The following is a 25,016-nucleotide window of genomic DNA, read 5'->3' on the forward strand; positions in this document are numbered from 1 at the left end:
CCTCCCTCCCTTTCACCCAAGATATTTGCCATCTCACTCTTTGTGCAAAGGGGTGTGTGGTGACGGCATAAGGTCCCTGGCTGTAACAGCGCCTTTGGGGGGGGGGGGTTTGTAGCCAATCCAAGCATCTCCCCTTGGGGTTCAGGTCAGTGAAGCGGGCAGGGAAAAAATCTGGTCTCCTGCTGATTGCGCAAGAAGCCCATATATGGTCTTGGTTGGTATGTGCATGTGTAAGTGTGTGTGTGTGTGTGTGAACACCTGGCTCTCTATGGGTCAGGGTACGTGAAAATTGATTTGTTGTATCACAAGCCATTTTAATTCTTCTTCTTCTTCTTCTTCTTCTTCTTCTTCTTCTTCTTCTTCTTCTTCTTCTTCTTCTTCTTCTTCTTCTTCTTCTTCTTCTCCTTCTCCTTCTCCTTCTCCTTCTCCTTCTCCTCCTCTTTTTCCTCTTCCTCCCCCTCTTCCTTCTTCTTCTTCTTCCCCATCTCCTCTTTCTCCTTTTCCTTTACATTTTCATCCTTTCCCTCTTCCTCCTTTTCCTCTTCATCTTCCTCCTCCTCTTCTTCCCCTTCCCCTTCTCCTCTTTGCCTTTATCTCTTCCTCCCTTTCCCCTTCTTCTCCTTTCTCCTCCCCTGTTCCTTTTCCTCCTCTTCTTCCTCCTCCTCTTCTGCCTCTTCCCCTTCTCCTTTTCCTCTTCCCCCTTTCCCTCTTCCTCCTTTCCCTCATCTTTTTCTTCCTCTGCTTCCTCTTCTTCTTCTCCTTCCCCTTCTTCTGTTCCTCCTTTGCCTTCATCTCTTCCTCCCTTTCCCCTTCTTCTCCTTTCTCGTCCCCCTGTTCCTTTTCCTCTTCTTCCTCCTCCCCCTCCTCCTCTTCTTCTTTTTCTTCGTCCTCCTTTTCTCTCTCTCTCTCTCTCTCCCCCCTTCCTAACTCCAGAGCTTGCGACCCACCTGCCTTCAGGATGGACCCCTTTTTCCACACTCAAGTGGGGGATGTCCTTTACATGTCCAGGCTGGTGAATGACTCATCCCTCTGGAATATCAGCTTGGGCGACTGGTTCCACAACCGAACTACGGACGGCTTCCTTCCCATGAGGATCAAAGTCACCATTGTGATTGTCTACTCCATCGTCTGCATCGTGGGACTCGTGGGCAACTGCTCGGTCATGTACGTGATCATCAGGTGAGCACACACACACCCATGCGGTGGGATGAAGTCAGGAGTGTCGTCTCCAAGTGAGGACGCGCACAATTCTTTCCTTTGAGGGTGTTTTGCGTGTTCGCAAGAATTCGTGTTCCGGGCCGACCGCTCGAAAAGACAAGGGCACCCCGGCGCATGTGCAAAATTCTCTTCTCTCGCGAGCATCTTAGAGGTGATGAATGCGGAGTGGGGAGATTTCTCAAAGAAATTTTGCTCGTTCCAACCCAAGGGAAATTATCTGAGACGTTGCTAGAGCAAGTAGAAAGAGAAACACTTGGGCTCTATCCATGTCGACTCAAAAATTAAATCCCGTTGAATTCGATGGGCGGATTTCTGTGCCCGGGATCCCTAAAGTAGACATTAAGATCAAGGGAGGTTTGAAAGGAGAATATTGGTAGCGCAGGGTTGAAATGAGAGATCCCTGCTGCACCCTGAGCTTAGTGGTTTCCTTGCAGACATTTCATGACCCATCAGTGCCAGAAGGGAGTGGGGAGGAGGAATGTGTGGTCCTTGGTGCATTCTGAGCTTGGTAGCTTTCTTGCAGACATTTCATTGCCCAGCTAGGAAACATCATCAGTGCAAGAAGGGAGGAGGAGGAAGAGGAGGAGGAATGTGTGGTCCTTGGTGCATTCTGAGCTTGGTAGCTTTCTTGTAGACATTTCATTGCCCAGCTAGGAAACATCATCAGTGCTAGAAGGGAGGAGGAGGAGGACTGTGTGGTCCTTGGTGCTCTCTGAGCTTGGTAGCTTTCTTGCAGACGTTTCATTGCCCAGCTAGGAAACATCATCAGTGCTAGAAGGGAGGAGGAGGAGGACTGTGGGGTCCTTGGTGCTCTCTGAGCTTGGTAGTTTTCTTGCAGACGTTTCATTGCCCAGCTAGGAAACATCATCAGTGCAGGAAGAGAGGAAGAGGAGGACGACTGTGGGGTCCTTGGTGCTCTCTGAGCTTGGTAGTTTTCTTGCAGACGTTTCATTGCCTGGCTAGATAACATCATCAGTGCTAGAAGGGAGGAGGAGGAAGAGGAGGACGACTGTGGGGTCCTTGGTGCATTCTGAGCGTGGTAGTTTTCTTGCAGACGTTTCATTGCCCAGCTAGGAAACATCATCAGTGCTAGAAGGGAGGAGGAGGAAGAGGAGGAGAACTGTGTGGTCCTTGGTGCTCTCTGAGCTTGGTAGTTTTCTTGCAGACGTTTCATTGCCCAGCTAGGAAACATCATCAGTGCTAGAAGGGAGGAGGAGGAAGAGGTGGAGGACTGTGTGGTCCTTGGTGCTCTCTGAGCTTGGTAGTTTTCTTGCAGACGTTTCATTGCCCAGCTAGGAAACATCATCAGTGCTAGAAGGGAGGAGGAGGACGACTGTGGGGTCCTTGGTGCTCTCTGAGCTTGGTAGTTTTCTTGCAGACGTTTCATTGCCCAGCTAGGAAACATCATCAGTGCTAGAAGGGAGGAGGAGGACGACTGTGGGGTCCTTGGTGCTCTCTGAGCTTGGTAGCTTTCTTGCAGACGTTTCATTGCCTAGCTAGGAAACATCATCAGTGCTAGAAGGGAGGAGGAGGACGACTGTGGGGTCCTTGGTGCTCTCTGAGCTTGGTAGTTTTCTTGCAGACGTTTCATTGCCCAGCTAGGAAACATCATCAGTGCAGGAAGAGAGGAAGAGGAAGAGGAGGACGACTGTGGGGTCCTTGGTGCTCTCTGAGCTTGGTAGCTTTCTTGCAGACGTTTCATTGCCTGGCTAGATAACATCACCAGTGCTCCAATATCTAACTACGGCAATCTTCAGAGTTGAGGGTGGGGGGTGTAGGGGCCCAAAGAAGTCAAATGCAATGCAGATTAATTCTAGCCTTATCTGTGGGTGAAAATTTGGAACATAAATTTGACAAAGGCTGTTAATGTGCTTTGCCCAGAGTCACCTTTGGCGAGACGGGCGACTGCATAACTACATAAATAAATAATTCAATCACTAAAATGTTCCAAACATCTAAACCGAGTGGAAAGACTCTCTAGAAGATCATCCTTGATGGGGATGATCAATGAAGAACAGAATATCAGGGTTGGAAGGGACTTTGGAGGTCATCTAGCCCAACCTCCTTCTCAAGCAGGGGGACCTTATCCCTTTCTGGACAAAATGGTTGTCCAATCTCTTCATCAGAAAAGCCTCCCGTGTTGGAGCACCCAAAACGCCCATAGACAAGTCGGCCACCTTGCTTTGGGCACAAGGAACCACACCTGGCTAGCCAGGTATCCTGAAAAAGATCTTGTCCTGGATTGAAATCTCATCGTTGATTCAATTTCATAGAGCTGTGTGGTTTGGTTTTGTTTTCCCCCCAGAAGAAGAGGCTCTTGGAGACAATAACAGCCTCTTGGCTTTGCTAGGATCAGAGTCCTTGAATAGAATAGAATAGAATAGAATAGAATAGAATAGAATAGAATAGAATAGAATAGAATAGAATAGAATAGGAGTTGGAAGGGACCTTGGAGGTCTTCTAGTCCAACCCCCTGCTCAAGCAGGAAATCCTATACCATTGCAGACAAAAGGTTGTCCAATTTCTTTAAAACTTCCAGTGTTAGAACATTCACAAATTCTGGAGGCAAGTTGTTCCACTGATTATTTTTTCTAATTGTCAGGAAATTCCTCCTTAGTTCTAGACTGCTTCTCTCCTTGATGAGTTTCCATCCGTTGCTTCTTGTCCTGGCCTTCAGGACAGGAGAAATAGCTTGATTTTCCCCTTCTTTGTGGCAGCCCCTGAGATACTGGAAGACTGCTTTCACGTCACCCCTAGGCCTTCTTTTCATTAAATATAGAATATAAAATATAGAATTCTTTATTGGCCAAGTGTGATTGGACACACAAGGAATTTGTCTTTGGTGCAAATGCTCTCAGTGTACATAAAAAAAAAGATACATTTGTCAAGAGTCAAGAATCATAAGGTACTTTGTAAATAGTTGGATAGTGTTGAGGGAATTATTTGTTTAGCAGAGTGATGGCGTTCGGGGAAAAACTGTCCTTGTGTCTAGTTGTTCTAGTGTGCAAATTAGACATACCCAATTCTAGTCACTGGAATTTTTCAATCAAAATCTGGACTCAATTGTGGTCTTTTGTAGGATCATTTGAAGATTTCCTATCCATGACAGGGCTGGATTAGAAGATGGCCGACTCCCCTTTCAATCCAATGACTACCAACAGAAGAAAATATTTGTAGTTCAGGGTTGAACTTTGAGATCCTTGGTGTCCTCTGACCTTGGTTGTTTTCTTGCAGATGTTTCGTTATCTGGCAAGGTATCATCATCAGTGAAAACCCCACTCCCCTCTAGCACTGATGACATTACCTAGTTGGGTAATGAAATGTCTGCAAGATCAGAGTCAATGAAGGATCCCACAATTCTATCATCGTGTCTTCGGCAAAACTAAGGCCACCTTAGCTAGCTAAAGAGCCCATGTTTGTAAGTTGGCTTCTCATGGACAGAATTGGCTAAACCTCTGATCTAGAGGCCTTCGAACTCTGGCGCTGGAGAAGACTCCCGCGAGTCCCTTGGACCGCAAGGTGATCCAACCGGTCAGTCCTAGAGGAGACCAACCCTGACTGCTCTTTAGAAGGCCAGATCCCTGAAGATGAAACTCAAAGACTTTGGCCACCTCATGAGAAGGAAGGAAGGACTCCCTGGAGAAGAGCCGAATGCTGGGAACGATGGAGGGCAATAGAAGAAGAAGGGGAGAAGGCAGAGAATGAGGTGGGTGGATGGAGTCCCTGAAGCAGTCAGCATGAGCTTAAATGGACTCTGGGGGATGGTAGAGGACAGGAAGGCCTGGAGGAACGTTGTCCATGGGGTCGCGACACGACTTTGCAACAAACAACAGCAACAACTGATCTAGAGCCAGTCTGGAGTATTGGTTAAAGGCAGTGAAGTAGCAACCAGGAAAACGTGAGTTCAAATCCTGTCTTAGGTGACTTTGGACCAAGTCCCTCTCTGTCAGCGATAGGAAGACGAAGACTATTCTGGTGAGAGAGAGAGAGAGAGACACGTTCTCTGAGGATGGACTCCATCATGAGTCCAAAAGCTCAGAAGGTCCTGGTGACCTACCCAGACTGGACTCTGCAGAAGAAGACCGTGGCTGCCTTTTCCAAAGAGAGATTTCAAAAAGAGAGCCAGCTTGATCTTGTGGTTAAGGCCCCAAGCTAGAAAGCAGAAAACCGTGAGTTCTAGTCCTGCCTTAGGCATGAAAGCCAGCTGGGTGACTTTGGGCCAATCACCAGGAGGCAGTGTGTTCTAGTCCTGCCTTAGCCATGGGAGGGGAGGGGAGGGGAGGGAAGGGAAGGGAAGGAAAGGAAAGGAAAGGAAAGGAAAGGAAAGGAAAGGAAAGGAAAGGGAAAAAAATGCAGAGTTCAATGGGGGGGTGGAACTTGTCTGAAATGGTATAGGGTTTCTAAGCAGGGGGTTGGATTAGAAGACCTCCAAGGTCCCTTCCAATTCTTCTATTCTATTCTATTCTATTCTATTCTATTCTATTCTATTCTATTCTATTCTATTCTACTCTACCCTACTCTACCCTACCCTACCCTACCCTACCCTACTCTACTCTACTCTACTCTACTCTATTCTATTCTATTCTACAGGTATTCTTCATTCCCATTCCATTCCATTCTGGAGATACACTCTTCCATGATTCTCACCAAAAATTCTTCTTGTTTCAAGTTTTGATCTCCCTCTATAAAGCTTCTATCAACTGTTTTTTTGTCTTTCTCTTGGGTGCTATGGAGAGCGAGTCCATACCTTCCCCCCATGATAGACCTTGAAAGAGTCCAGGTATGCTCCGATGTGTCTCTTCAGCTTTGTTAGAACTCTTTTTTTCTGGCAAGCTAGGTTTTTGCAGAAGAAGAATAAAAAAAACCCTCTTTACTCCTATTCTTCAAAAAATAAAAATCAAATGTCAGGAGGGGAAGAGGGGAATTGGAAAAAAATGTCCTAGATGAACCGAGTAAGCTCATGGAAGGTAGAAAATGGATTGCTTTAGAGAGAGAAAAGACAGAAAGGGATGTAGGAGGCAGGTAATGAAGTCAATGGCAAGAGGGCATGGTTGCCTGCTTAGGACCCTGAAAGTGCTTACACACAATGCAACAGAGTCAGTTTGGTCTAGTGGCTAAGGCACCAGGCTAAAAAGCAGGAGATGGTGAGTTCAAGTCCCATCTTAGGCACAAAAACCGGCTGAGTAACTTTGAGCCAATCACCAGGAGACAATGAGTTCTAGTCTACCTTAGGCAGCTAAGCCAATGGGGTGATGTTGGACCAATCACCAGGAGGTGATGAGTTCTAGTCCTGCCTTGAGCATGAAACCTTGGCTTGCACAACTTCGGGTCAATCACCAAGAGATGGTGAGTTCTAGTCCTGCCTTAGGAATGAAAGCCAACTGGGTGACTTTAGGCCAATTGCTAGGAGAATGTGAATTTTAGTCCCACCTTAGGCATGAAAGCCAACTGGGTGACTCGGGGCCAGTCACTCACTCTGTTAGCCTAACTCATCTCATAAGGTGGTTGGGTGGGGAAAAGAGGAGGAGGAAGGTATATTAGATATATTTGCCATTAAATAATGCAGGTGGGATAAAAATGAGATGGATGGATGGATAGATAGATAACCTATTATAATTGTTTACAGCATAAAACTAGTGTGCGTGAGAGGGCTCTATATCTATCTATGAAATAGATAGATATAGATAGATAGATCTCCTATTATAATTGTTTACAGCATATAACTAATTGGAGAGAGAGAGAAGGAGAGAGAGAGAGAGAGAGAGAGATAGTGATAGATAGGTAGAGATAGATAGATTGATAGACAGACAGACAGACAGACAGACAGACAGATCCCCTAATATAATTGTTTACAACATAAAACTAGTTGGAGAGAAAGAGAGGGAGAGAGCGAGAGCGAGATAGTGATAGATAGATAGATAGATAGATAGATAGATAGATAGATAGATAGATAGATAGATAGATAGATAGATAGATAGAGACACACACACACAGAGAGAGAGATGGAGATAGATAGATAGATAGATAGATAGATAGATAGATAGATAGATAGATAGATAGATAGATAGATAGATAGATAGATAGATAGATAGAGACAGACACACACACACAGAGAGAGAGATGGAGATAGATGATAGATAGATAGATAGATAGATAGATAGATAGATAGATAGATAGATAGATAGATAGACAGACAGACAGACAGATGATAAAGATAGAGACAGAGACACACACAGAGAGATGGAGATAGATAGATAGATAGATAGATAGATAGATAGATAGATAGATAGATAGATTCCCTAATATAATTGTTTACAACATAAAACTAGTTGGAGAGAAAGAGAGGGAGAGAGAAAGAGATAGTGATAGTGATAGTGATAGTGATAGATAGATAGATAGATAGATAGATAGATAGATAGATAGATAGATAGATAGATAGATGATAGATACATAGATACATAGATAGATAGAAAGGTAGAATTCCCTATTTTAATTGTTTACAGCATAAAACTATTCTTGCTAACTTCCTCTTTCACCAGGAGAAATCCCCCTGACCCCCCCCCCCACCAAAAAAAAATTCAAAATCAATTCCAAAACCAACTCCGGAATTTATTCTTCCCCTTCGCTGCATTGGCCTCAGTGTGTCTGAATCCTTTCTTGAGACCTGTGATCTCTCCAACTCCAACACAGCCCTGGCAAAGAGGTCCAGCCGAGACAGGAATTGAGTGCTGCAAAGACTTTCTGGGAGTTGAAATTCTGTCTATTGATGCAGCCTGGATCCTTTTCTCTTCTCTCTCTCTCTCTCTCTCTCTTTTTTTTTTTTTTTTTGTGCACCTGTGAGACACTTCAAGGAGACGTTCAGCTCCTGATCCACTCCGGCCTTTTCACACATGAACAAAACACGGCCAATGGGAGGCGTTTCGTTTTCAGATACATCTTTCGAATAAACGCAGGGCGTCCTCGACTTACGGCCAGCCATTGAGCCCCACATTTAGGTCGCCAAGAGCGAGAGAGCTGCTCAGGGAATTTTGCTCCATTTTACGACCTTCCTTGCCACGGTTGTTAAGGGAATCAGTGCAGCTGGGTTCTTTAGTGAATCTGGCATCCCCCATTGACTTTGCTTGTCGGAAAGTTGCAAAAGGGGATCATGAGACCCCTGGACGCTGCAGCCGTCATAAATATGAGTCAGTTGCCAAGCATCTCTAGTTTTGATCATGTGACCCTGGGGATGCTGCAATGGTCATAAGTGTGAAAAATGGACATGTTATTTTTTTTGCAGCACCGTTGTAACTTTGAATGGTCATTAAATTCTATTCCATTCCATTGTTATTCTATTCTGTTCTGTTCTGTTTTGTTACATTCCATTTGATTCCTTTCCATCATTAGTCTATTCTATTCTATTCTGTTCTGTTCCTGTTCTGTTCTGTTCTGTTCTGTTCCATTCCAATCCGTTCCATTCCATTTCATTCCATTCCATTCCATTCCATTTCATTCCATTCCATTCCATTCCATTTCATTCCATTCCATTTCATTCCATTCCATTCTATTCTTATTCCATTCCATTCTATTCTTATTCCTATTTATTCCATTTTATTTCATTCTATTCCATTCCATTGTTATTCTATTCTATTCTGTTCTGTTCTGTTCCACTCCGTTCCATTCCATTCTATTGTATTCCATTGTATTCTATTCGATTTGGTTCTATTTGATTCTATTCAATTCTATTCAATTCCATTCAATTGTTATTCCTGTTCCATTCCATTCCATTCCATTGTTGTTCTGTTCTGTTCTGTTCTATTGCATTCCATATTATTCTATTGTGTTCTGTTCTGTTGCGTTTCATACCATTCCATTGTTCTTCCCTTCCCTTCCCTTCCCTTCCCTTCCCTTCCCTTCCCTTCCCTTCCCTTCCCTTCCCTTCTCTTCTCTTCTCTTCTCTTCTCTTCTCTTCTCTTCTCTTCTCTTCCTTAAATGAATCATTCAGGCATGCAGGTAGTTAAAACACAGTGACAAATCAGGACGGATTTGACTTTGCACCCACAATTTCATCAATTTGGCTTAGTGTTTTTACTGGTGTGCACATGTTCTCCTACCTCCTTATAAAGCCTTCATGCAATTTAATCATATCTGCTGTTCCTCAGTGCTCCAGCTATGCATAAGACAGAAGGACTTCTGTTTTGCAGTTTTCCGCTGACTATAAACAAAAAAATGACTATGGTACATTCGGTGAATGACAGGTGTTCAGGATGAAAATGATACCCAATCTGCTAAAATCAAAAATCACCCATCTAAGTAACTGGATTCAGTTACCAACACATTAAACACAGAGGCAGCCATTCCACCCCCACCCCGCACCTTAAAGCTAAGATTAAAGAAAAAAAAGTGGAGGAGGAATGAAAGAATACAAATTCCTGGTCTTGAATGTTATTTCCCCACCAAAAATCCATTCTATATGCTTGTTGTCCATAATATATACCGTGTTATATGCAATTTTAAAAAATCCTAGGTAACTATATTGCAGAAATGGAAAGCATGGAAAAGCTGAACTCTCAATCATGTTTCTGTCTGTCTGTCTGTCTATCTCTATCATCCATCTCTATCTATCTATCTATCTATCTATCTCTCTACCATTCATCCATCCATCCATCCACCCACCCGTCCATCCATCCATCCATCCATCCATCCATCCATCCATCCATCCATCCATCCATCCATCTATCTATCTATCTATCTATCTATCTATCTATCTATCTATCTATCTAATCTATCTATCTAATTATTGTATCTATCTATCCATTATCATATCTATCTATCTATCTATCTATCTATCTATCTATCTATCTATCTATCTATCTATCTATCCGTCCTTCCATCCATCCATCCATCCATCTTTCTTCTTCTTCTTCTTCTTCTTCTTCTTCTTCTTCTTCTTCTTCTTCTTCTTCTTCTTCTTCTTCTTCTTCTTCTTCTTCTTCTTCTTCTTCTTCTTCTTCTTCTTCTTCTTCTTCTTCTCTCTCTCTCTCTCTCTCTCTCTCTCTCTCTCTCTCACACACACACACACACACACACACACACACACACACCCCTATCTCTCACATTTATTTGCTGCCCCTCTCATATCCAACAACTCTGGGCAGCTTACGACATAAAAACATTGGAAAACCTTAAAAGCATCCATTGTAAAAAAAAAAAAAAACCCACCAGATTAAAACATTAACAGCTAAAATCTGCTGTGGTATTCCTATATTATTCCTATGTTAATCAGGCTTAAAAACAGGGACAGAAAACATTGTGCAACATGCTTAATATGGAATAGATCGTTTAAATCTTGACGGCTTTATGCCATTGTCCTGCCAACAAATTCTGTTCTCAAGCCACTAAATAGATTTGATGCACTCTCGTTGCCTGTGTTAATCTCTAGCATTACGTTCAGACAGAGGGAATTTGCGACGTGATAATAAAGAGGCAGAAATTTTCTTTATTTTGGGAGAAAAAGAACAGAGATTTCGGATGGTAAAATTGTACAATTGCAGTGACTTGGTTGGTATATGATTGTCAGAGGTAGAAGTTTACATTCAGGAGACAGATCAAGTCTTCTTTTACAACTAGAAAATGAAGACAGGCTGGTACAGTTGTATGAACAGCCTAGTAGAAAATTGTAACGTTTTTCTACTTTACGTTGAATTATATTGTCCTTTTAAGTACAGGCAATTCACGATTTACAATAGTTTATTTAGCAACTGTTCGACGTTACAACAGCGCTGAAAAAAGTGGGATATGACCATTTTTCACACTTACGACCATTGCAAACATCCCCACAGTTGCACGGTCAAAATTCAGATGCTTGGCCACCGACTCACATTTACAACGGTTGCAATGTGATCCACTTTTGTGGCCTTCTGTCAAGCCAAGTCAACGAGGAAGCCAGATTCTCTTAACAACCGTGTTACTAATTAAACAACTGCAGCGATTCCCTTAACAATGGCGGCAAGAAATGTTGTAAAATGGGGCAAAACTCACTTAACACCTGCCTTGCCCTGCAACAGAAATTTTGGGCTCAAATTGTTGTCGTAAGTTGAGGACTACCTCTATCTCATTAACACGGGGAAATGCTGATGCTTTAAGTTGAGCATCTCTTGTTTTATTTGTATCTACTAAACTTTTTCCAAAGCCAATGATTGTGTTTTTCATACCATTAAAAAAAAAACACTTATGAAACTTTTCCTCTGGTAATGCTGATTTGCAAACTAGGACATTCAAAACCTTTGCTAGACCAATACTTGAATTCAGCTCTGTTGTCTGGAATCCACACTGTATATCAGACATAAATATAATTGAGCGAGTCCAGAAGTATTTTACCAGAAGAGTACTATGTTCCTCAAACCACCAGGCTTGAGATTCTAGGCTTAGATAACCTTGAACTATGCCAGCTAAGATTGGAATTAAGCATAGTACATATTTATTTATTTATTTATTTATTTATTTATTTATTTATTTATTTGATTTGCCAATTGTTTACAAGATAATAAGTATAAGTGTATACATAGTTGTGAATACATGAAATGGGTACATATAAGAAAAATAAAAGAAGAATAAGAGAAACAATAGGACAGGGACGGTAGGCACGTTGGTGCGCTTATGCACGCCCCCTACAGACCTCTTAGGAAAGGGGTGAGGTCAATAGTAGACAGTCTAAGGTTAAAGTTAAAGTTAACATAAAATCATGTTACAATGTCTTACCAGCTAATGAATATTTCAGCTTTAACCATAACAACACAAGAGCACACAACAGATATAAACTTAATGTAAACCACTCCAAACTTGATTGCAGGAAGTACAACTTCAGCAACAGAGTGGTCAATGTCTGGAATTCACTACCTGGTTCTGTTGTCACCTGCTCAAACCCCGACTCCTTTACACTCAAACTAGCCTCTATTGATCTCACCCCATTCCTAAGAGGTCTGTAGGGGGCGTGCATAAGCGCACCATCGTGCCTACCATCCCTGTCCTATTCTTCCCAATTATTAGTTCCTATTTCTTGTATTTAAACTTATGTTTATTCTTATTTCTACTGTATTGTAAGCTTTTGACAAATAAATAAATAAATTTTAAAAAGCATGCTATCCTTGCTACCTGAAAACTATAATAAAGGTAACACATATTTAATTTTACATATTCTACCAGCAGCCAGGATTGCACAATACTGGAAAAATGAAAAAAACCCTAGAGATGATAATATAATCAAAAAGATTATGGAATATGCAGAAATAGATAGTTTAACTCTAAAAATTAAAGAAAAGGCAGATTCGGAATATTTTATAATATGGGAACTTTTCTACAAATGGCTAGTAGATAGATACAGAGGTTAGATGAATGGATTTATGTGAAAATATGAACTACAGGGGAAAGAAAAACTGACTAGTAAATATTTTGATGGTTATATAACTGATGTCAATATGGAAGATAGTATACTTTCTAATAACGATTGATATTATCTTATATATATGTATATGATATGCATACATGTATATGTATGTACATGTATATGATATGCATACATGTATATGTATGTACATGATTATAATGATGTTTATATTTTAACACTTTGGCCACCTAGAAAACACGCTGTTCAATATAGAAATGGAATTTGTGATACAAAACAATAAAAATATTTATAAATGAAACGCAAAAGCATGACATCCTAATTGGAGATCGTGACCTTCTAGAAATAGTAACCTTTCTGTGTCACAATCTTCCAATATCCATTTTCTCACCCAAGCTTCATAATAAAGCTCCCAATCTGGTACTCCAAAGCCTCCATTAGTTTTAGATTCTTGTAACATTTTCAATCTTATTCTTGCTTTTTTCCCTTGCCGAACATATTTCAAAATTATTGTGTTTAGCTCGTCAAAGTACTTTTTTTCTAATTTTACAGAGATCGTTTGGATTAGAAAAAGTAGCTTTGGCAAAATATTCATTTTTATAGTTGCAATCCTTCCTGCCATTTGACATCTGCATTTTTTCCCCCATTTTTCCAAGTCGGCTTTGATTTGTTGCAGTAGTCTTATATAATTATCTTCTTTGGTTGTTACCCGTCTTGCTGTTAAATATATTCCCGAGTATTTTACTTTCTCAACTATCTGTAGGTCTAATTTCTTTGTCGATTCCCTTTTCTGTTTTTCTGTAAGATTCTTAATAAAGATTTTAGTTTTGTCTAAAAAGGGCGATTGTGTTTTTGAAGGGTAAAGCATACCAAAAAAAAAAAAAAAAGAATATTATTATGGTTGTTTTTTTTTTAAATGTTCTTTTCCAAATTGGGAGTTGAGTGTTAAATTTGTCCAAGAGAAAAAAGAGAAGGGTTTGCAGAAAGCACTTAAAGGCCACTTGTTCGCTGAGATTTTGTTGTATGGCTGTTCATCTGTTGTTCTGCTGTGAACTGAAAATGCCTTATGGTATCTGGGCTTTTGGCTATGAAGCTCCTTTAGATGTTCATTTTGTTTTGTTCAGGGTTCCAATTTTTTTTAACCTTGATTTTTTTGATAAAAACAAAAAGAAGAAGCATAATTGTTCAAGACCAATGTAGGACTGGAAGGTTCTCTCAAAGACCCAAACCATGAAAGATCTAAGATCTGCTCGTCAACTGTAATAAAAATAAATAGCTAACTTAGAATAGAATAGAGCTGGGAGGGACCTTGGAGGTCTTCTAGTCCAGCCCCTTGCTCAAGCAGGAGACCCTATACCATTTCAGATCAGTCACTGTCCAGGCTCTTCTCAAAAACATCCAGTGATGGAGGTGCCCACGATTTCTGAAGGCAACTTCTGTTCCACTGTTCTCATGGTTAGGAAGTTTCTCCTGATTCCAGTTTGCAACCATTATTTCTTGTCCCGCCTTCAGGTGCTTTGGAGAATAATTTGACCCCTTTCTTCTTTGTGGCAGCCCCTCAAATATTGGAATACTGCTATCATGTCACCCCTGATTCTTCTTTTCTCTAGGCTAGCCACTGGACTTTGTTTTTCCTTGAAGGCATTTTGCTTCTCATCCAAGAAGCTTCTTCAGTTCTGAAGAAGAAGCTGAACTGAAGAAGAAGCTTCTTGGATGAGAAGCGAAATGTCTTCAAGGAAAAACTAGAAAGTCCAGTTGCCTCCTGAAAAAGCACCTTTGGGACAACCATGACCTGGATGATTGAGGATCTCCATAAACATTTTACTAACTAACTAACTTACTAACCAACCAACCAACCAATAATGGAGAGTATTTGTAGCTCACGATTGACATGAGAGGTCCTTGGTGCTCTCTAAACTTGCAGACGTTTCATTGCCCAACTAGGTAACGTCATCAGTACTAGTATGGGGTGGTATTTGCTGTCAGCTTATATTCTTGTGTCTTGCCTATCTATGTGGGTGGGGGAAGTCTTAGAGATTCTTTGGTTGGGCTCTTTGCTGTTGGCTTCTTTGGCAGTTTCTTGACTGGGGTATTATTGTTGGTCAGAAGTTAACCTTGGAGTTGATCTCTGCTGATCTGGATGCTGATCGCTGGTGGAGAAGTGCTGGAGTCTTATTTGGTCTCTTTTGGGCTGGTTGATTGTCTCTTTTGCATAGTCAGTAGACATTGTTAATGTCTATGTGTCTGTCGATGGCTGATTTGTCAGAGGGCCAGGCTTCTAGAAACTCCCTGGCATTTTCGGACTAACGAATTAACCAACTAACTAAACTAGCTAACGAACTCATTAACTGACTAATTAACAGTCTTAATTATCTTCCACTTTGGTGAGCGGGAAGTCCACAGCATAGAAACCCGCACAGCACTGTTTCGTTAGAATAATCTAGCATGAGATAAAATATTGATTGGTATGCATTAGCTTTTCAGATAGTATTGGACTACAGGTCCAATAATCACTGAGCGATGAGGTTGGATAGAATGGCAGTTGGAGTCCATAGATGAGGTTAAGACATAACTCCCTCTCTCATTCCCCTCCCATTGTAAAGTTTGCCAAGGTTGGAGACCTCAGAGGCTGTGGGAGCGTCATCACTTGAGACTTTCAAGAAGAGATTGGACTCCCATCTGTCAGAAATGGTGTAGGGTCTCCTGCTTGGGCGGGGGTTGGACTAGATGACCTACAAGGTCCCTTCCAACACTGATTATCTCTTACCCCTGCTTTAGCTCACATAGAGCTGGAAAAGTTCCTTCTTTCCTGCAAAATCTGGGAGGGTCACTATTAAGGGAAGGCCTTTTCTTCAAGGGTAGGATTCAAATTTTTTAACAACTGGTTCTGTGGGCGTGGCTTAGGTGGTGGGCATGGCTTGGTGGTCATGTGACTGGCTGGGTGTGGCCAACTCAACATCACTCACATCGAGGCACGCATCTCCTCGCCTGGCCTCTCATGACTGTAGGGATGCTGCAACAGTCGTTAGTGTGAAAAATGATCACAAGTCACTTTTTTCAGTGCCGTTGTAACTTTGAATGGTCACTCCACACAAGCAAAGTACCAGCAAAGGAGGGGGGAAAAAATTCCAGAGACGTTCCTGAGACAGGAAGTCTAGTCCTGCCAAGAACGTAATAAGGGTTAACAGAGAGGCAGTTTCTGTAAGCAACACCAGAATGTTTCCTTCCTGCCTTCCTTACAGGATTAGGCCAGTCATTTCTTCTAACAACCGGTTCTCCGAACTGCTTAAAATGTTAACAACCGGTTCTAGTGAATAGGTGCGAACCGGTAGAATCCCACCCCTGCTTTTCTTCCAATGCTGAAGGAGTCCATAAGCACTGAGAACAGCCTTTGAGATTTGAAAATGGGGGTGCAGGAGAAATGTAAACCCCATGAATGGGACAGGTGGTGTTATAAAAACAGCAAACATTTCAACCTGCTGATGTTGGACTGCAGCAAAGGACGTTACTGAGGGCAGAGGATTAGTCTTCGGGGTTCTGAATTTCTGACGTTCACTCCTCCTAAATCAGCGACGGTGAATGTTTTGGGCTTGGTGTATCAAAAATCCAAAAAATGCCTAACTTGACTGCTGGTCCCGCCTGAACAAAAGAGAATCGATTCTGCAAGATGTCGGTGAAACAAAGCAGAATAACAGAGTTGGAAGGGACCTTGGAGGTCTTCTAGTCCACCCCGGTGCTCAAGCAGGAAACAAAAGATTAAAGAAGACTGAGCCAGATGGCAAAGCCACCTGGAATCCCCTGTTCAAATTGAATAGCCAACCCAGATTGAATTAACCATTTGTTCTGGTTACATACTGGACCGTTGCTGGAGAAGGAGTAGAAGGAGGGGATTGTGGCCACAGTTTCCTTTTCCATCTTGCCTGTCTCTTTTGAGCTTAAATTGTGGGGGAAATCCTGGGTGTTGCTAGAACTGACCCAACACTGATGATGTTTCTCAGTTTGGGTAATGAAACGTCTGCAAGAAAACCACCAAGCTCAGACAGCACCGAGGACCCCACAGTCCTCCTCCTCCTCCTCCTCCTCCTCCTCTTCCTCCTCCCCCTCCCAAATCCCCCTCCCTTCCAGCACTGATGATATTGCCTAGTTGGGTAATGAAATATCTGCAGAAAACCCCACCAAACTCAAAGAGCACCCGGGACCCCATAGTCCTCCTCCCCCACTTCTCCCCTCCCTCCCTCCCTCCCTTCTTCTCTCCTAGCATTGATAATATTACCTAGTTGGGTCATGAAACATCTGCAAGAAAACCACCAAGCTCAGAGAGCACCGGCGACCCTAGAGTTCAACTCCTAAGCTACAGATGTTCTCTACTAAAGCCAGGTCTTGCCGTCTCCTAACCACAGCATAGCCTGGCATGGTGTCAGGTTCTGAATAAAACCTGCAGGGTTGTTTTTATCAGAGGTAGCTTTCAAACTACTGCTGGGGAATCTCTGTGGTTGATATTAAGTAACTCCTGACAGCCGTAAGAGATTTGGGCATCCTCTTGCTTGGTAGGTTTACTTTTTATGCTATGCTTTTTTTAAAAACTCTTGTTTGCTTGCCCTAACAATAAAGGTTAAATCCCCTGTATTCTGTTTGTCTCTGGATCCAAAAGGATAAATTGTCTGGGAAGCCTGATCCCTGTTTGACACTTGGCAAAACTCTATTCTATAGAGCTACTGTACATTCTCCCCAAATGATTGTGCTGTTATGTGCAATAACTTCAGTGTTGTTACAAAAAGCAGCGAAGGGCAACTGACCTTAATATAAGAGTCTACTAACTGCTTAGGTTATCCTTATTCTGAGCCGGAAGACTTTAAAAACCTAAAACAAAACCTTGGTTGGGTTAGGAAGACTTTTGGTAACTGTTGTAGTTAGCCGGCAGCGGGTGCAGATGGCTGAGGAGAGCGAGGACTCAGATGAGGGGCCAGGACCATTAGGGAGTGGACTGCTGCCTTCAGAGATTGTGGGGGCTGGCAGCAGTGATGAGGAGGTTCCTGAGGAGCCTGTGCTAAGTGCACATGCACGCAGGATTGCTCGGAGGAAAGAGCAGTTACAACAGCACCGGCGACTCAGGAGTAAGGCTGTAAGGTAATGGCCCCCCCCTTCAAGAAGATAAAAGCCAGCTGTGAAACGAACGTACTTTGCAGAAGGCAAAGGCATTTTGAAACTCCAGCCTCGTGGACATTCCAGTATCCTGAGTTTGTATTTGAAGAGTCTTGTATTGCAAATTATTTCTTGTCTGTTATCTTTTGGTAAGTGTTGCAGAGTTTGGCAAGGCTTGTGCTTATCGCAGCTAATTGTTTTGCAAAAGCATTACAAGGTTTCTGTTCCCTTTGGATTGTGTTTGATTTGTTGGAAAAGGGCGTGGGTCAGAACATTAGCTGAGAAAAAGTACAGGTGCCATCATCCCCTCTACCCAAATAACTGCCCAAGTGACCACCAGACGACAACGCCGCGACTGGCAAGACCAAACTGCTAGCGATCTAACCATGAAACTCAAGGGCAAACTACAAGCAGACCCCTGGTTCCAGGACAATCAACACATCGTGACAAAAAGGGATGACCTAGCATGGAAACGGACAAAACTCTACATCCCAGAATCCCTATGCACCCTAGTCCTCCAGAGGAGCCAAGATTCCAAACCAGCAGGCCACTTCAGGTTCTTAAAGACTTTACACTTAGCGCGGAGGCAATTCTGATGGCCCGGCATAAAGAAAGTTGTTGACAGTTATGTGAAGAGTTGGCTTGCTGTCAGGGTTCCGACAATTGCCCTAATGAAATCACGAGCCCGGAGCCAAGCTTCAAAAGAATCCAAAAGATTTATTAGGAGCAACATGTCCAGCCCTAACCCATATGGAATCAACTCCGAGACATGTAATTTACTATCAGCTATGATCCGGTTTCCCTCCACCCCCGTGGGTGTGTCATAAATCAGGTTCTCCAATGAAACACTTTCATAGGCTGGGTGTCATCAATCACACTCTCCAATGAAGGATTTTCTCGGGCAGAAGATCCAGTAGCCTAGGCTACAATCTCCACAAGATAAGTGTGGAAAGTGCTTCTGGCCTTCATCTGCCGCGCTGCTCCCTCAGGCCTTCCTCTCCCCCTTCCTTCTTATGGCAACTCGGAAACAGGGATAGGAATGATTTACGAGTTGACAGCAGGCAGTCCTCAGCTTACAGCCACGACTGAGAAAATTTCTGTTGGTAAGCAAGACAGAGGTTACGTCAATTTTGCTGTATTGTACGGCTTTCCTTGCCACAGCTGTTAAGTAAATCATTGCAGTGGTTAAATTAGTAAATTGTGGGCCTAAGTCGCGGACTACCTGTATTGTCCTCAGTCACACCGAGATTGCTTGGAATGTGTGTGCACACATTGTGTTCTTTTCAATGGCTGCAGTTTAGCGAGGTGAAGTAGGATGGAGAGCATGGGGTGTGTGTGTGTGGGCAGAACGAATGACAAATGGAATAAAGTACATGGATCAAACCGTTGCAAAATTGAAATTAAAAACAAATGAAAGTGGCCAAGAGGATTTGTTTCCTTTCCACTTCAGAAACAGAGGAAGGGAGGGAGGGAGGGGGAGGAGAGAGAGAGAGAGAGACAGAGACAGAGAGAGACAGAGAGAGAGAGGGAGGGAGGGAGGGAGAGAGAAAGATTCCTAGAACCTTTAAAACTAATCAATTTTATTGTATCGTAAGATGCTTTGGATCACGCCTGGGTCATCACAGGAATGGAGCAAATTACCCAGGGAGCTTTTAAAAATACGTGTAATTCTAGGATGTGGGGGCGGGGGAAGGAGAGGCGGGAGCAGAAGGAGGTGGCGAGAACAAAAGAGCTTAGCAAAAGGTCATAAATAAAATATACATCTGAAGCCTCGCCTGATGCAATATTGTAAAGTCATCAGAGAACTTTGTGATCTGTGAAAGAGCCGGAACTCTGTTAGGAAGTTTGTAGTCTTGGATAATATCCAGGGGTGGGGCGGGAGCGGGAGAAAGATGATGTCATGACATGCATGATGTAACTCATCTTCCCTTCCCTCTTCCTTCCTCCCTCCCTCCCTCCCTCTCGTTTCCTCTTTCCCCTTTCTCTCCCCTTTCTCTTTTCTCTTTCCCCTTTCCCTTTTCTCCCTTCCCTTCCCTTCCTCTCCCCCATTTCTCCCTTCCTTTCCTCTTTCCTCTTTTCTCTTTCCCCTTTCCCTTTTCTCCCTTCCTTTCATCTTTCCTCTTTCTTTCTCTTTTCTTCTTTATCCTTGCCTCTTTCCCTTTTCTCCCTTCTCCTTCCCTTCCCTTCCCTTTTTTCCTTCCCTTCCCTTTTTCCTTTCTTTTCCTTTCCTTCTTCCCTTCCCTCAGCATAACATCTGAAACGGAACGTTTAATATTATTGTAGGATGTGAAATGCCTGTGTTATGCTGGATCATTAAAACGAGTTGGGAATCCTTTGGGTGTATTGTGTAATCTTCTGCTTGGTAGGATTCCTCTTCAGATTTTTGGATCTGATCACCGGGCTGGTGTTCTGTCTCGCCTTTCCTCTTTCCGAAAAGATGAAAGAGTACACACACACACACACACACACAAACACAGGCAGGCAAGCTGGCTCGGACTTTACAGAGTTAATTCTTTGGAACTGATTATATGCTTGGCATTCCACCACGTCCTGCCTGCCAAGTCCGAACTGATAGCAAATAAAATTTTACTCACAGAAAATCACAAGGCAGTCCACAAAGAAAATCTGAAGTAAGGTTAAACTTTGTCCCGTACAAAGTTTCAGGAGAAAACACACCCACTTTTATCCCCTGTGGGGTGTGGCTCAATGACTCAGCTCACTCTCTGACCCTCCCACGCCTCCTACGTTGCTGCTCACGTTTCTCCCTACAATGCTGCTTAGGATCAAGCCAACACTCTTCCTCTTGACTCCCTGTCAGGGGCTGCTCCGATATGCCTTCCTCCTGATTAATCTCAGGCTGTTCCTCTCGGTTGCCTGATGGAACCTGAGGCATTATCAGGGAGGAAGGTCCTGGGGAGGAAGGCATTGCCAGTTCCTCCTCCTCATCTTCCAGGTCCTCTTTCTCTGACAGCATAGGCTCGGGAATTGGGGCCACAACAGCCTGGTATTGAAGTCCCATCATCTTTTGGAGCTGAGGGACTTCAATCTCCAGGTCCTGAGATTTGGGTCCAGGCAGGTAGCTACTTGTTTGAGATGGAATAGAATCTCTTGCTTGAGAAGTGGGTTGGACTAGGAGAGAGGTCTCCAAACTTGGCAACTTTAAGACTTGTGGACTTCAGCTCCCAGAATTCCTCCTCCAATCATGTTAGCTCAGGAATTCTGGGAGTTGAAGCCCACAAGCCTTAAAGTTGCCAATATTGGGGACCCCTGAACCTAGGATCTCCCAGATCCCTTCCAGCTCTATTCTGATTGATGGATTGATTGATTGACGATGGCAGTTCATGTGTCGGGATTCCAGCAGTTACCCCAATTAAATCATGAGTCTCGATCCAAACTTCCAAAATTTCAAAGGATTTATTTGGAGTTAAAAGGTCCAGCACTGCTTGGGTGTAGCCAACTCTGTGACACACAATTCATTGTCACCCTTGACCCTGGTTTTCCCCCACCCCATGGGTGTATTGTAATTGATATTCTCCAATGGGACACATCCAGAGCCAAGAGTCATCAATCAGGCTCTTCAGTTACATATTTGCATGACAGAAACTTTAGTCACCTAATTACTATATTTGAAAAATTATTGATGGAATGCACTTTCGATTTCCAAGCTGCTGCACTGCTCCTCCCTTCCTTTCTGTTGGCAAGACCATAGAAATATTTTATGAGTTGACATCATGGGCAGTTCACCTTTATCTCAATATGTGCCGAAGAATGTACCTTAGACCTAATTTTCACCTCTGAGCAGTTGGTTATGATCTAGATGTGAACGACATTAGTATCTGATCCTTGGACATAATTTTACTTCCTGATCAGGATGAGATTCATCTCTGTAGATTAAGGACTGTCTTACTTGGTTGATCCAATGTGATAGATCTAGAGAGGGAAGGTTCTTTTAGAGATTTCCTCAGTGGTTCTGTTGCCAGCCTAGTCAATTTCTGGTACAGGTAATTCTTGAATTGCAACCACAATTTACCTCCAAACTTCCATTGCTAAGCAAGACAGTTGTTAAGTGAATTTTGCCCCATTTTTTTGACCTTTCTTGCCACAGTTTTGGTTCCCATTTTATGGTAGTTGAGGCCTCCAGGTTGGCTGGAATCACAATCTCAGAGTTTTCAGCCAAATTTCCAAATTTTGTTACTGGTTGGGAAATCTGGAAGTTGTACCTGGTGAGAGGGTTCCGGATAGCAGATGCTGCTTTAGGTACACCTGTGTGTGTATGTGTTAAATCTTGTTACGTTGCTGAGCTTAATTTGCAGTTTTTCACTATGAAAAGTGTTGGCTCTAAGAACTCAATCATTCTTAAACTTGCAGTAATGGAATCAATTCATTTCCAAACAAACTGTTCATCTATTAGGCTGAATGAAGATGTAATCATCCTCCATTTTTCCATTTCTAAATGTGTTCATAAAAACATAGAAATATGTCAATTATAAATGTTCTCACTCCTTTTTCTCCTTCTCCTTTCTCTACTATTTCAGTTCCATCTTGCCATTTCTTCTTCCTTCTTTCTTCTTCTTCTTCTTCTTCTTCTTCTTCTTCTTCTTCTTCTTCTTCTTCTTCTTCTTCTTCTTCTTCTTCTTCTTCTTCTTCTTCTTCTTCTTCTTCTTCTCCTTCTCCTCCTTCTCCTTCTCCTTTTCCTTTTCCTTTTCCTTCTCCCTCTCCTTCTCCACCTCCTCCTTCTCCATCCATCTGTTTATCTGTCTGTCTATATCTATCTTCTTCATCATCATATTTATCTATCTTCACCATGTGTCTATTATCTTCTTCTTCTTCTTCTTCTTCTTCTTCTTCTTCTTCTTCTTCTTCTTCTTCTTCTTCTTCTTCTTCTTCTTCTTCTCCTTCTCCTTCTCCTTCTCCTTCTCCTTTTCCTTTTCCTTTTCCTTTTCCTTTTCCTTCTCCCTCTCCTTCTCCACCTCCTCCTTCTCCATCCATCTGTTTATCTGTCTGTCTATATCTATCTTCTTCATCATCATATTTATCTATCTTCACCATGTGTCTATTATCTTCTTCTTCTTCTTCTTCTTCTTCTTCTTCTTCTTCTTCTTCTTCTTCTTCTTCTTCTTCTTCTTCTTCTTCTTCTTCTTCTTCTTCTTCTTCTTCTTCTTCCTCTTCTTCCTCTTCTTCCTCTTCCTCTTCCTCTTCCTCTTCCTCTTCCTCTTCCTCTCCTCCTCCTCCTCCTCCTCCTCCCCTCCTCCTCCTCCTACTTTTTCTTCCCTCCTTCCCTTCCTTCTCCTCTACTTTATTAGTCTTTAACTAAGTTATGTTGGACGGTGGGCATTACATTTGTAGAACTCTGCTTTTCAAATCTATCCAGCTTAGTGGCTTAATGATTACATTTTAGAGCAAATGTGATCAGATTTACCAGAATAAGCAGTTAAATCTTAACGGAAAAAAGTAGGAAAAAACCTACCTGTCTCCAAAAGAGAATAGGAGTCGTGTTCAGCTCCAGGTCTTTTGAAAATCTCAATAGTTTTGTTTTTTTCAGTAGGTGGTAGAAGAACAGGCAGACCGCCTGCAAAATAATCATAATTTTGGTTTCATGTTGGGGTATATGGAAAACATAATTGCTTTTTTCCCCTCATACTTCAGAAGAGTATAAGAAAAAAGCAATTGAATGAATTGAATTGAATCTAATTGGGCAGAATGGTCCTATTAGATTGGAAGCACAGTATAACTCTGCTTGGAGTTCTCTGTTTTATTTTTCTCCTTATTCCGTTTTCTTCTCTTTGTTAATTTTGTCTCCTCCGAGTTTGACAGATTGGGGACGGGGAAAAAAACCACAACAGTGCTGCTTGCTTCCGTTCTCCTTCTTCCAACCATCCCCGTGCCTCTCCTTCCCAAATCCCCATTTAGACTTTCACTAAAACCGTCCTTTTTCCTTGGCGATCCGTTCATCTGAGAAGTTAAATTCCCCGTGGTGTGGCTTTTTGTTACCTCTCTTGGGTATTCTTAGTGTTATAGGCAGTGCTACTTTCCCTTCACCCTTAACTGAAGCAGGTAACATCACGGGAAAAAGTCCAGAAAAAGTGGTCAGGGAGAGGTTTTCTTCCCTCTATCATAGAAGGGAGCTCATCGAAGGCAGCTGATGGAACGGAGATGACGGTTCTCATCCAGGCTTCCCAAGATCACGAAGCAGACTCCTCGTCCCGATAAAACCCCTTTTATTTAGGTTAAAGGGAATTCCTCTCTGGCAAACAGTCTTTCATGAGATTTCACAACTACAGACCTTTATCAGGCTTGGAGAGTTTGCCAAGCCGATATCTTCCAAACGCCACACTGTAGCAGCAAAAAGTCAGGAACAGATCTTCACCCTCATGAATTGAACTAATTGTCTCCTGCAAACCCCACTCCTCTTTTGCTCCTCTTTATTCCCTATGGGAGGGGCCATTCACCGTCCACCTGTGCCCTTATTCCCGAGTTGACCCTTGTTCCTTAACTGTTTCCTTCTCTTGGCAGCTCTGTGCATGCGCACCCTGGGAACAGACTCCAGCTGTTCTTCTTCCCCACTGATCTCTGACTCTGAAGGCAGCTGATAACCAGTTGTCAGATGGCCCTGGCCCCATCTATGCCTCCGATGCAGAGCCCTCATCAGAGCCTTCCCCAGACTCCAGGACTGGCCCATGTTCCTCCCCAATCTCCTCCCTGTCCGAGTCTGCCGCCAGCTCCGCTGGCCACTGGCGGGCCAAAACAATGGCATATGGACAAGAGAAGAGCATTCTCCACGCTGAATGTAATGAACTCCTGGGATTCAATGTCACCAGAAGGCCACTAAATTGGCATGGCTTTTAAAGAGGAGAGGAGGCAGGCTGGTTGAAAGCTATTTGAGGATTTAGCGTTGCTTCAAGGTTGAAGGGAGCTGGCCTTGAAATATCAAATGCAGAGGAACCGTGGTGGGAGATGGGAGTAGGCTATCTTAGTCCTTCTTTTGAGAGTATCCTAAATGCATCCGATCTGGCTGTTGTGAGAAGCAAAAATGGCAGATTCAGGGGGTCCTTGAACCAATCCAATGGGGAGTCTCTTAACTTCTTATTTCGGTGTTAGATTTTTTTTTTATCCCACTTTCATGATTTTATATGGAACTCAAGGTGATGAGCACACCTGCTACTCCTTCCTTATCCTATTTTTCCCCTCAGAAACAACCCTGTGAAGTGGGCCGGACTGATGGAGAGGGCAAGTGGCCCAAAGTCACCCAATGGGTTTTCATGCCTAAGGCAGG

The 25,016-nt window shown here is 42.9% G+C and overlaps 1 protein-coding gene across 1 annotated transcript in view; it reads left to right on the forward strand.

The window, feature by feature from the left end:
- Positions 1-642: 642 nt before the first annotated feature.
- OPRL1 (opioid related nociceptin receptor 1) overlaps positions 643-25,016 on the forward strand; it is a 42,985-nt gene continuing 18,611 nt past the window's right edge. The window contains exon 1 of the mRNA XM_026688613.2: positions 643-1,179. Coding sequence (XP_026544398.1) covers positions 959-1,179 — 221 coding nt within the window. The 5' untranslated portion in view covers positions 643-958. The remainder of the gene's footprint in view (positions 1,180-25,016) is intronic.

This window comes from Notechis scutatus, chromosome 3, assembly GCF_049901735.1.
Source record: "Notechis scutatus isolate UNSWTSFEM ecotype Mainland chromosome 3, rNotScu1.2, whole genome shotgun sequence".
NCBI classification, from domain to species: domain Eukaryota; kingdom Metazoa; phylum Chordata; class Lepidosauria; order Squamata; family Elapidae; genus Notechis; species Notechis scutatus.